This window comes from Varanus komodoensis, unplaced genomic scaffold, assembly GCF_004798865.1.
Source record: "Varanus komodoensis strain SLA01 unplaced genomic scaffold, ASM479886v1 scaffold3, whole genome shotgun sequence".
Classification (NCBI taxonomy): Eukaryota; Metazoa; Chordata; class Lepidosauria; order Squamata; family Varanidae; genus Varanus; species Varanus komodoensis.
In genome coordinates, this window is record NW_025335761.1 from 54,149,934 (window position 1) to 54,163,396 (window position 13,463).

General features: G+C 38.7%; 1 protein-coding gene across 7 annotated transcripts in view; it reads left to right on the forward strand.

Moving 5' to 3' along the window:
• Positions 1–13,463, forward strand: part of MARK3 (microtubule affinity regulating kinase 3) — a 79,985-nt gene that overhangs the window by 39,580 nt on the left and 26,942 nt on the right. For all 7 annotated transcript variants that reach the window (XM_044435620.1, XM_044435623.1, XM_044435621.1 and 4 more), the window contains 7 exons: positions 159–224; positions 5,227–5,297; positions 8,259–8,315; positions 9,506–9,742; positions 10,107–10,226; positions 12,632–12,731; positions 13,212–13,324. In XM_044435620.1, coding sequence (XP_044291555.1) covers positions 159–224; positions 5,227–5,297; positions 8,259–8,315; positions 9,506–9,742; positions 10,107–10,226; positions 12,632–12,731; positions 13,212–13,324 — 764 coding nt within the window. The remainder of the gene's footprint in view (positions 1–158; positions 225–5,226; positions 5,298–8,258; positions 8,316–9,505; positions 9,743–10,106; positions 10,227–12,631; positions 12,732–13,211; positions 13,325–13,463) is intronic.

The window sequence follows — 13,463 nt, forward strand, 5'->3', positions numbered from 1 at the left end:
CCGGTGAGGTCCTTATTTAAAATAATGCATTTTATAAATGCTTACTTTGCCTCCTCACAGTATTTGTGGTGATGATTTGAAACATCAAATATTAAAACTAAATCTAGAGATAAATACTGGCTATGTTAGATGTAGCTGTTCTCTTCTTGTTCTTCCAGTTAAATTATTTGAAGTAATTGAAACTGAAAAAACACTCTACTTAATCATGGAGTATGCAAGTGGAGGTAAGTACAAGTATTTTGCAAACATTCTTTATCAAGAGACAGTTCAGATAAATTGTTTATTGGAAGAAGTATTAAGCTTTCAAAATAACTGCTCTTTCCCCATTATAAATGGAAGGGCATTTAACAGTTTTTATCCCTGAAATATCTCACCTTTCCTTCTTGCACTGGTTTGTGTATATCTTTCTAGCTATACTTTATTTTGTCACAGAAAACTCAAAAAGGCTGCAATCATCTGTAGTCTAAAGGGTACTGTAGTCCAGATTTTGAAAGCCAGATTTGATTTAAACATCTTTCAAGTACAACATGCTTAGGAAAACAATAGAAATATAGTTTCATATAATTTATATTAATGCAGAGTCTAAGACTTTAGGATGCTTTGATTTTAAATCAAGGTGATTAAAATCAGTGAAGGGAAAAAAGGCAAATTTAAATCAAGTTTCCCATTGCTCTTCATGTATTTCCTAAACTCATTGTAACTGTTAAACCATGTTAATTTGCATCCAAATAGAATTTTACTCATTTCATTCTTTGTTGCATTGTATTCATTTTGCATGCTTTTCTTTTTTAAATGTCTTCAAAATATAGGATCCCCCTTATGACCAGCAGCCTTTACAATTCCTGAGGTCAAGTATAGGAACATGGGAACCTCCTCACTAGGCAGTTTTGTCTCTTTTTATTTTCACTCTGCCTTGCCCCATCTCTACCCTCATAAAACCAAGTAGCAAGCTAAATGAAATGCCCATGAGTCAGGTTGAAACAGGGTCTGGTTGTTACTGGATCGAGTCAAACAATTCATTTCCATGTGGAAAAATAAAATGTTTATGTTTAGCAGGCAGAGCATAAATATTCATATTTAATAAATGAATAAGTTGGGTCTTCATTTAAATATGACCCCTACATATGTGATCTGACTTGCATACAAATTTGACTTAAAGAAGTTCTCAGGAACAGAACTCATTCATAATCCAGGGACTGCCTTTATTCGGATTATTTAATGTTAGCCAAGTTATTATTTAAGAGAATCAGAAAGTTTGCAGTTGTATGTCAGTGAATTGCTCAATCTACTTACTGTTTTGATATCTTAACCTTCTTTGCTCTAGATTCTGGTTTTCAGAGTAAGGTTAATTCTTTGATACTGTATTTTATAAATGTGAGTGTGCTTCATTGTCACTCTGATTGCTCTGCAGGTTGAAGTGGAAGTACTTCAGATGTGACTTTATGGCCATTCTGAACCTTACTTCAACTCTCCCATTTCTGAACAAAAGCACAGACAATGCACTGTTCCATGTAGAAGCTGTTTCTAGAAGTTTCTTTGTTTCATAGATGAGCTCTGCTTAGAGAGCGGAGCCTTTGATATTTGTTTAAAATAACTCTGAATTGTTTTCTTATAATTTAGAAAATGCATTTTCTGAAAAGAGAATGCATACACACAAACCTGAGCTTTATTCATTTCATGCACTCACTTTACCAAATGCAGATTTATTTGTTTCATTATTTTTTCCAGCAATTATTTCATGTCCCTTTACTTTTCCTGTACGGGTATAAAGTAGATGCTGGCACTTTTAAAACCTCCAGGAGGGAATCACAAACATTTAAGGAAAGGTATAATGTAGAGCAATGATGCAGTACTTGTGACCTACCAAGCCATATGCAACTGTCTAGCTGAATGTTGTGTCCTTCAAGGGGCTTGGCAGTTCTGCTATTGCTACAGTCCCTAGCAGATAGCAAAAAGGAAGATTCCTCCCAGACCTGAAATATAGCAAGAAAGGGTTTTGGGCAGCATTTCCTTGTTAGCTTGTTGAAAGCAGTCCTTCAGGCCATTGGAAGTAGAGGCAATCCCAGATCTTTGGCATTTCAAGCCAAATTCCTACAATCTCTCTCATTGTTAACTTTTAGCACTGGCAAGGAACCATGTAGTGAATAGTAGGGGTTTACAAACTCACTTGTTTGATGAAATTAGAGGCAGTGGTCTTAGTAGGAACAAAGGGCAATACAAAAACATTTAAGGATGCCATGAGGACCCACCTTTGGCAGCCAGAATACTGGCTGAAGTCCAGCAATTTAAACAAATAACTAAGAATAAGTTTAAAGTGTTGGTGCTGATCTTTAAAGCCCTTCGTAACCCTGGACAAGCTTACCCCAGCATCCACTTCTGCCCACTTGAAACAGCTTGAGCCTTAGTGGTGCACTGGAAGCAGGATAGACAGGTACGGGACACCTACTTCCTCACAGTAGAGCAAAATTGTTCTGCATGCCTAGAGAGATTGGTTAGGCCTACCTGTCTTCCCAGTTTTAGGGGGTGGGTTATTTATCCTAAAGCAGCCCTTCAGATGTTTTCAACTACAGTGATTAGCATTTCTATTATGTTGTCTGAGGCTGATGGGAGTTGATACCTGGAGGGCATCATGTCAGGAAAGGCTTCCCTAAAACAACAAAGTGACTTTGTCACTGTAAAAATAAGCATTGCTTTAAAAAGAAAAAATTCTTCTAAATTTCTGTTCTTTCCCCCTGAAACCTCCCAGAAAAAGAGAAGTATGTTTTCCCCTATGGCTTCAACATTTCCAGAAATTTTAAATCTCTAGTCATGCTTTATTTAGCTGCTCTTGTTTCTTGAAAGCTCTGGCCTTTCCATTTCCCTTAAGTATCAGATGTGCAAAGACACATGCTAGATAGGATTTTTGTTCTTCTGAGTTTATCTGCTAGTGGAGTTGGCCTAAACAAACCTAATTAAAACAGAAAAGCAATTTAAAGGAAGATAGATTAAAAAACTTTAAAAGTGCACAAACAAAATAAATTGAATGCTTTTCTGCCCAGTAACCATCAAACCTTGGTTTTACCTATCATTAATGGGCTTTTCATTTTTGTTTTCTACACTTTTTGGGTGGGGGTAAGCCTAGGCCAAGATGAGGTGAGGCAGCAATAAGCTGTAGAAAGAAAAAGACAAAATTGTTCACATGCATCTTCCTGTATTCAAATGCTAAGTCTGCAATTTTGTACACACTTACCTGTTGAACTTGATGGAACTTATTTCTGAATAGACATGCTGTGCTATTAACCTCAATCTATTATGGGTGCTTGCCATAAGAAAGGGGAATGTTTTAAAGGTATGTCTTCTAAAGGTTAAAAAGTATTTGAAATATATATTGAGACAAAGAAATAGAAAGCCTGCTTGTAGAAATGAGAGAGTGTAAAATTTACTCTTTAATCTTTGATTTAGTTGTTAATTAAACCAGCACTGTTCAGGAAATAATGTGAAAAGCTTTCAACTTGATTTAAATAAGCAGTGGGTAGAGCAATCCTATGACCCCTAGGCAGCATTTAGAAGGCCATAGGATTTTTCAACTTCTCGTTTACAAGGTTAGAAAAGAGTTCCAACTTAGGATCTAAAGATCTGTACCCTGATCTCCCTGCTCCCTTCATCAGCACAGAAAGAACCATGCCGGCTGCTTCTTCAAGGTCATAACTATGGGAAGGGAAGAGGACAGCACTGCCAATGTACAAGGTACCTTGGCACTGCCTTGGCCTCCTTCTTTTCCCTTCTGGAGTGCTGCAGTTAGTCAGCCCAAATTGGCTCTCCAGCTTCTCTGCAGAGCAGGAGGAGCACAAATGTGACCTTTCCTTCTGCACTGCTCCTCCAAGTTAAGAGAGCAACAGGCATCCTTGGATTGCATCTTGAGCCACCTTAATTGAATCAATATTCCCTGTTTGAGTAAATAGAGTTACTTTGCAGAAAAATGAAGTATCACAGTGCCTTCTCTAAAGATGAATGCAGTCTAATTTACCTAAAACAGAACTACATTATTCTGTAGAGCCTAGAATCTATTACAAAGAGATGTTTCCATAAATGGTTTTATGAGCTGGTTGTATGCCAGAGTACACCCAGTTTCCCATCTCTCCCCAACCCACCTAATTCACACAATCTTTGGATTATGGCCACCAAAATTACATAAAGAGATTAAAGTAGCAGTGCAAGGGTATATATTCTGCTAGCACTGTGGGAGTTTGGGTGAGTGGAAACATTTTAGTGTACATCCACTAAACTTATCACATCATTGCCATGAGGCAAGTAAAATCATCCAGGAGTGACATTAAAACCAGCTTGAATAATGAGTTGACAAGGAGCTGCTGCTGACATCACTGCATCCAGCTCTTGAGGATTCCCTGTCTTGGACTTTCCATCTTAGAATGAATCTCTTAATTCTGTCTATGTTATTTTTAAGTGACTCTGGTTAACTTATTAATTGAAGCAAGCCATCTAAATCTTTTATTTAGGAACAATGCTTTTAAAATATTTAAATACATTCATACAAATCTTTAGGCAATGGATAGGTGCTTTTTGTTAACAGCCATTTAATTTTTGCTGGCCATATGATGAAAATTTTGAAACTCAGCTGTGTTAGTCTAGTAATTATCTTTGTATGGTTCACTGACATATAGATGATAGTGAACAAATGACTGTTAGTGTGTTTGGTTCTCATAGTGCCTGTTTTGCCAAAACAGCAGTGCCTGTGCATAAGAGAGGAACAAACAGCAGACCCAAGTGAGGGAGGGACTCTAAACAACTGAATGAACAGTGAGCATGCTCAGCAGGCACAGAACGCTGCCTGACTAGAGGTGTGGGCATGGGAATGGAACTGCATATCCTGGAATCATGGGCCATGTGTTAATACCAGCTGTTCTGAGTAGAAGGCCTCTCACATGACCAGTCTTCTCCCCTACTAGCTCTTGCATCCCTCCCTGCCATACTTCTCGCCAGAGGGCAGGGAGCATTCTTGAACAGTGAGGGTTGTGCAGTACAGGGTGCAGAACAAAAGGCTAATTGCGCCCAATCAGGCTGCAGTAATGTTTCCCATTATGCTGATAAAATATTTTAGTGGTGAGAAATACTTTTAATGACTGTTGCATCAAACAGACAAATTCTTAAGGTTTATATACCTTCCGTATGTTTCTGGTCAGAAATCTTTTTTATGCTCACTTTATCTTTCATACATCTTAATTACAGGGGAGGTATTTGACTATCTAGTTGCACATGGACGAATGAAGGAAAAGGAGGCAAGAGCTAAATTTAGACAGGTATGTATGGTCTCCTTTAGACTTTTAGATACTACATTTTTCAAGACTTTAAGCAGACAGTAGTTGCTCTCCATCCTGCAAGTGGGAATTGATAGTGGGAAATGCTGACAGAATTGGTCCAGCCAACCTGGTTGCAGCACACACATTCTCATGGTATAGCCATGTGAGATATTGCTGCAGAGAATTGGCTCTTACATAATTCCATGCATATTAGCCATAGGCCTTTGACATTAGTGTAGTGCACAATAGGATTAAGGGACTAAGTATTAGTACCAGCCCTGTTTTGAAGAGGAAGCATAAGCCCTAGCTTTGCTAGTTTGGCTATAAGGCAGACTATGGCTTACATTAATCAGAGCATCGGAACAGGAGAGGAAGTGTGAAGCTCATTCTTGTAAAGCCACAAAACATGCTTTGGTACAATTTCTAAACTGAGCCATTGGGGGGAAAAGACTGGAATGGAATAAAGAATTATGAGTTGGAAACCACTAAATGAAAACAGCTGCTTTAAAATGTATTTTATTATGAAATAATAAAAGTTAAATCCAAAGATAAAGGTGATCAAAACAGGTACCACCTTTTGTTAAAACAGGTTCTATATAATCTTACATGGCCACAGTTATTATTCTAATAAAGAAGAAAGCTATTCCATTTATGCCCAGTGGTGATTACGTGCACATTTCCCACATATTGCATAGCACTCGGGCAGCATATTCATTTTTGCTATTCTTGCAGCCTTCCAATATCCAGCCCCAAGGATTTTGGCAGTAATTAATATACTCATAGTCAGTAAATTATGTGAACAAGTAATGTCTGTATCAATAACATTAAGCAATGCTAGCAAAATCAAATTCTTGCCCACAGCCTGAGAGATGGTCCTTGAAATTTGCTGCCAAACTATGGTTGGGTGTTAGATCAAAACTGAACCATTATTTTTAAATTAAGGCTGCAATGAAATAAAGGATTATGGATTGGACTGCTCAGTTGTGGCACAACCTGCATTTGATTTGAATTCCTTCTGTTTCAAGTTACAAATCTTAATTTCTTTTTCTTTCGTGCACTCCCTGCTAAGGATGTGTGATACTGAGAAGCCCACTGTTTAAGGCTAATGGGATTTTGCAGTGCTTCTGTTCCAATATGCTGCAACAGAATGTAGCACATTTTTTCCTTGATTCCAAAAATGTTCATACATATTTGTACATTTTTCCCTTTCAGACTTTAAATTTGCTCAAATCAGGTTGTATTTTTTTAAAAAAGTTATTGCTCGTCTTTTGCAAACCCACCTATCCACTGTGTATTCCTTTGAAAGTTTCATCTTCTCCACAGACTGTTTCTTTTAGTTCAGCAAAGTCATACTCCGTACTTGTCTTATCCTTCTCACTGCTCTAAGAAAGTGCTTTCAGAGGAGGCATGCTGATAACATGAATCAGGCTGCCTTTAAACAAAAAGCCATTAGCTAGCAAGGGATATGCCAAAATGCACCATGCATTTGCAAAATGAAATTGGAATTGGCAGTTTCTTTGGTAAGTGCAGAATATGTCTTTGCTGGCCTCAAGTTATTGACCTGATTCATGAAAGATGGCAGCAAGGCATGGGGGCTGTTGTGTCATCCACACCCAGCGCAGTTTACCAGTGGTGGTGTATATTTTTCAGAGCACTGTGAGAAGCCACAGAGTGTCTCAGAGGTTGTTTCACCCATGCTGTGTTTTATGTCATCCAAACCCTGACTACTTCCGTCATGGGTAAATGTCAATGGCCAGTGAATAGTGACAAAAAATACTTTGCTGCTCTTCCTGTTCTCACCCTGGGCTCTGCCAGCTGCCTTCAAATATCCAAGCAGCATGGTGGGGCAGTCGCTTTTTGTGAATGTGCAATTCCAGCTAATTTTTAAATGAGCTAACAAAATCATTTGCACGCATTTTTAAAATGGTAGTGAACCACTGACAGCCCTTTCAGTGTGCCATTTTGTTGTATTATTGTATTTTTGTGCTCTTGTAAACTGCCCAGAGGACTTTGGCTATTGGGTGGTAGAGAAATGAAATAAGCAGTAGAATAGGCATGTTCATGGTAAATGCAAAATAGCTACAGAATTGTCCTTCAAAACAAGAAATAATTGTGAAATGATCCATGGTACTGGATATGCCATTATTTGCTGCTACTACCCATGATAATTGAGCATCTGGCAGCCCATATTCTACCATGTAAACATGTATAATTAATTTAATTAATTTAATCTTATCATATTTAATCTAGGAATTAATTGAATCTTAGGTCATAACCTCCTGGCTACAGGAGCAGACTATAGGATCACATCCTGGGTTAAGCACCATCTGTGTCAGCACAATGGTCTCAAGCACTGGGGATTCGTTCACTAGATTAGAGTGGGACAAGAGCCCAGTTCTGTGGTTGAGCATTCAGGAGTGCCACATTTGTGCTGTCTTCACTTTCCCAGAGAGTGTTCAAAGCTGGAAAAATATAAAGGATATGTATTAGCATAAGGTTTTGGCTTGTTACAAATTGTCTGACTGACAGTGTTCTTTGCCACACAGAGAACCCAGAATAATCTGCTTGAAGGCTAACAGGGATCTTAAGAAGCTTGTCTTCAGTTGCTGCTTTTGACAACTGGCTCTTACCCTAGATGCACTTATTTGAATAATTATTACTGTCTGTGATGAGAGTTTCCCCACAGTTTAGGCTTTTAGCTTTCATAATTATGTTCTTAACATGGATATTATACTGATTTTATACCTGGTTTCCCAATTTTAACTACGACTGTTACATTGTATGACTGAGGGTGCAATCCTAGTTCTGCTTAGAGAGGAAAAAGGGTCCTAATATCCAGCATTCTTCAGCCAGCTTGTTGCAGGATTTTTTCTGTCTAAACATAGATAGAATTGAATTACACCCTAAGTATGTTGCTTTGTTGTGTGGCACCTTATATAATTGAGCCTGTTTTCTTTCCAGATAGTATCTGCAGTGCAGTATTGCCACCAAAAGCATATTGTTCACAGAGATCTCAAGGTAAGAAGCAAAGCCCAAGAATTTGTGTGAACATTATTCTTACTAGGATCCTGAATCATTACTAGTTTTTGCTTATCCTTGATAGGAAAAATAAAAGATGAATGTCTGCAGTGAATATGAGCTACTAGTTTGGTTTATTAAGGGTAACACGCCTGCTGAATTCATCACGGCAGGTTGGCATATTAATACAGCTGAGGATATTGTTTGAGAAGCAGGTGTTATAAAGTAGTCCTGTGGAAATGCTTTCCAATTATGAATGGGACTCCATTGCAACAAGTACAGATTTTTCCAGCAGCACAAGAAGATTGCTGAAGCAAAGCAGGAGCAGCATTTCTGCTCATTTCTCACTTTCAGCTTTACATGGGCAGAGAGAATTGTTTGACTCTTATTTATGCCGTTGCTCATTGTCTCTAGGAAGAGCTGCTCTTCACCCAACAGGCTGATACTGTAGATGAAGTCTACAGCAACAGTAACATGCCCACTGACACGTACTTCCTTACACTCACTCCATCTTCTTTTGGGTCTGCAGTATTCTTTGATTTAATGCTCCTCTGGTTCTTGGTGTGTCGCCAGACCAGTTTGTGTGTCACCATATCACTTCTAGGTCCCTTCAAAGGTTGCCTTCATTGTTGCTTTTAATCCTCCACTGGCAAAGGCAGTCCATGCTAGCCCTTCCTCCCCTCCCCTCCCCTCCCCTCCCCTCGTATGTTTGTTCCCTGAACAGAAGGCCTATCTAAGCAATTCCAAGAGTGTGGTATACACCAAACATTTTTGAGACATTTACAGAAAAATAGTTAGAAAACTGCACTGCAGTTAGTGCAACCAAACACACAATCCTATCCAAATTTAGACAAAAGAAAGCCTAGAGCTGCCAGCATGCCTCTGCCTTCTTTCTGTCTAAACATACAGATGATTGCACTTCAAGTAAACCAGTAGACTTTAAGATAGATAGAAGCATGCATGCATGCATACATACATACATATGTACATACAAACATGTGTGTTGGTAGGTGTATATATTTATTTTGCAGTTGTATAATCTTTTGAGATTGCCAGGTAAAGAGTAAGTTTAATGGTTAGTACTACTACAACTTATTAATAGATTGACCTTGAAATGCATCAGATTCAGGAAGCTGTTCATTTCTGGGTGGACAGTCTTATTACATTTTACTATGTCTTTTTCCTTCTAGGCTGAAAACCTATTGCTTGATGCAGACATGAACATTAAAATAGCTGATTTTGGCTTTAGTAATGAGTTTACAGTTGGAAATAAACTGGATACATTTTGTGGCAGCCCTCCATATGCTGCTCCAGAACTCTTCCAAGGCAAGAAGTATGATGGCCCTGAAGTAGACGTCTGGAGTTTAGGTGTCATTCTTTACACTCTTGTGAGTGGTTCTCTGCCTTTTGATGGACAGAATCTAAAGGTATATACCTAATTTTTGTTTAATGGGTAGGGGGAGGATAGATAATAATACATAATATTGGGAGAGCCAGTGTGGTGTAGTGGTTAAGAGCATGGGACTGGGACTCAGAGGATCTGGGTTCTAGTACCCGCTCAGCTATGGAGCCAACTGGGTGACTTTGGGCCAGTCACAGACTCTCAGCCCAACCTACCTCACAGGGTTGTTGCTGTGGGGATACAATGGAAGAGAAGAATAATGTAAGCTGCCTTGAGCCCTTTGTAGGGAAAAGGCAGGGTACAAATTGCAGTATATATATTCATGATGATACTTCCAACAGATCTGCAATTCTTTGTAATTTTTCATTTGTTTCTTGATTTTAATTAAGGAACTGAGGGAGAGAGTGCTGAGAGGCAAATACAGGATTCCTTTTTACATGTCAACAGACTGTGAAAACCTGCTAAAACGTTTCCTGGTGCTAAATCCGACTAAAAGAGGCACTCTTGAGGTGATAATTTTTCTCTTTTTGCTTTGCAAAAAAAAAAAAAAAAAAAGTGCTTTGATTTGCATTGTAAAATTATTTGTGCACAGACTATGATTTTGTCTACCTTGCTAACTCCTGGGGCTTCCCAAATTGTTCTCCCTTGAGAGGAAGAAACAGCATACTTGGGAATTAGCTTGGGAAAAAATATTACCATTATGTGGTGAAATTCTTGTTCCAGATACAAAACATTTCCCCTGCAGTGGTCCTACAGTCGCTTGCCCTAATCCACTCATCCACCACCTACTCTTCAGCTAAACTCCTTCTAGCTTTATGCAAGCATTTCTACAAACACCTAATTGTACATGTTAAGCAACTCATGCTACGATGCAGTTGGACAGAAATCAGTATACAGTACTCATTCATATTAACTGAGGCTGCAGTGAACGCTTTGGAGGTGTCATACTCTACCTAGAGAGGGTTCTTTGTCTTCCTCAATGATTTAAGAGCTACGTATATTCACTACACAAATCTATACAAAGACTTAATCTGGTATTGATACAACTTCATAAACTGGAGCTTTAGCTGCAAACCACATTTGGGGACTTCAGTCTTTTTTGCATCTTGAAGCCCTGCTTTATTTCTCAAACAAGGTGTGGAATAGAAACCCTGTCCTTTAAAACCAGACTTCAACAAATTACAGCTATTTCATTTTAAGTCATTACCTGATTACTGTTGGATTAGAGTCTAGTATGTGCTGTGTGGTTAATATTAAATGAACAATTCTTTTATTGTTTAATTTTCCTCTACTACTACTTTGTTAAACATTTTACACTTTAATTCCAAATGCTTATGTGAGCATTTCCATCTCTCCTTTTATTCTCAGACATTCCGTTGACTGTTTGCTTCACTTCAGTAGAAAGACAAGCTAAACAGCACCCTTCCTTCCCTAATTCATGCAGATAAAGGAGTGACTGCACCTGAAACTTGCAGTGCTGCACACAATTCAAAATGCGCTTTAGGTTATTTTGATTTGAGATGATTGAGAGCAAAAGGTAGTTCATAGAGCCACTCTGGGCTTACCAGAATTCATTTATTATCAGGGGCAGGGACATGTCCCCTTAAAGGAATGTCTGGTTCCTAAGACGCTTACACTGGTTTGAGAATACAAGGGAGGCCACGCTGGATCAGACCAACGGCCCAGCTAATCCAGCATTCTGTTCTCACAGTGGCCAAATGCCTGCAAGTAGGAAATGAGTGCAGTGGCACCCTCCCAGTCATGTTCTCCAGTGGCTGTCTTCAAGGCAATATACAGCTACCATGATAGTTTTATCCTTCATAATAATAAATTTTCTAGCAGAGAGTCTTATTTACTGAAATAAATTAGTATAGCTGGAAGAATGTAGCATGCCACTTAAGAATTTTCCCATTCTCCACAAAAAATTCTGGGTGTAGCTGTGATGAGGAAGTAATGTCTAACAGATTTTGGCGGTTCATGGGTGCATTTCCTATAGGCGAATCATTGGGGCACATGGAGTTTTCCCTTAAGGAATCAGTAAATATGTTTTGTGTTCCTGGGGGTAGGTGTATCCCTTCCATGAACAACCAGCAGCAAAAATGGTGGGGCTGGAGGGGAACATGCACAGTGCCAATATATCCTGTGAGGTATAGTCCAAAGTAGGGACAAATTTGAAGCACCATCCCCACAGGAGCTTGCCCTTCATTAATACCAAACCCTTATTCTTTTGCCTGTGGAGAGGACTTCTACTAGCACACGCACACACACTCACTTTCCATTTCATTGCAGCTGTTGGGACTGCAGAGGCTCTGTCCTTTCCTCCTATGGCTTGTATGCAACTGACACTCTTCCATCCCATCTCATTCCTGGAAGAAAGATAAAAGATTTTGTACATGGCCCATTGTAGAAGCCTCTTGGGCTTATTGCACCTGATGCTGCTCATAATTCTGTCCCTTTCCACCCCCAAGGGCTGATGAATTGGCTTGGATTCCCTACAGGCCCTTATTGGGCAGCAGGGAAAGGAGCAACTCACAGGATCGTGGTGTTCCAGCATAGGTTGAACTGGTTCACAGTATATGTGGTGGTAAAGTCACAAACATCTTAACATTCTTCAGATCATTTAGACAAGGTATTCTCTTAACTGTCACCATTACTGGAACCTAGTATCTATCTCTTGCTGTGACATATTGAATGGGGGAAATGGTATTGACACACATTTCAACTATTCTTACTATCTTTTGTTTTTGGTAAAATAAAGGCAGTGCAATTATGGAAGAAAAAGGTAGATGCCAGTGTCTTGTTCTTTGAGCAAAACAAGCTTGCTTGTCTTCAGTTATTCAGTTAAAATGTTAAGACTTGACCTTTACTAGAGACTTAAGTTACTTTCATGCTAATACAAAACCTGTCTTTACAGCAAATTATGAAGGACAGATGGATCAATGCAGGGCATGAGGATGATGAACTTAAACCTTTTGTTGAACCAGAGCTAGACATCTCAGACCAGAAGAGAATAGGTAAGCACTAGATGGAGATAATTGGCAAACATACTTTATAACAGTAGCTCTGTTCTTGGGATATGAGACTTTACTGCTTGCTTAACTCTGCAGATGTGGATCATGACCATCACAGTTCTCTATGATTAGCTAAATTTTATTCCAGTTAGTTCCACAAATACATTTAATTATCAACAGTATATAGTACATATTTGTTGATTTTATTAATTAATTAACTAATTAATTATATTTATATCCTGCATTTCTTCTTGCAAGGAAACCAAGGAATCTTAACATAATCCTCCTCTTCTCCATTTTATCCTCACAACTGCCTTGTGAGGTATGTTAAGCTGAGAGTCAGTAACTAGTTCCAAGTCACCCTGTGCAGGCTAGAACCCAAATCTCCCAAGTCCCAGCACAATACTTTAACCATTACACCACACTGGCTTTCAATGGAACAATAAAACAGTATTGTTTGAGCAAACTTTCCTTTTTTTAAAGATATAATGGTTGGAATGGGGTATTCTCAAGAAGAAATACATGAATCCCTTAGTAAAATGAAATATGATGAAATCACTGCTACATATTTGCTACTGGGGAGGAAATCATCAGAGGTGAGTAAAATGCACAAATCATTGTAAGTTATAAGCTCAGTTTGGACATCATACCAAATACCTGTTTGTGCTAAGAACCCATGCCATGGTTTTGAGCTGTTAATCTGCTTTATTTTTCAAATGCTCATCACTCACAGTT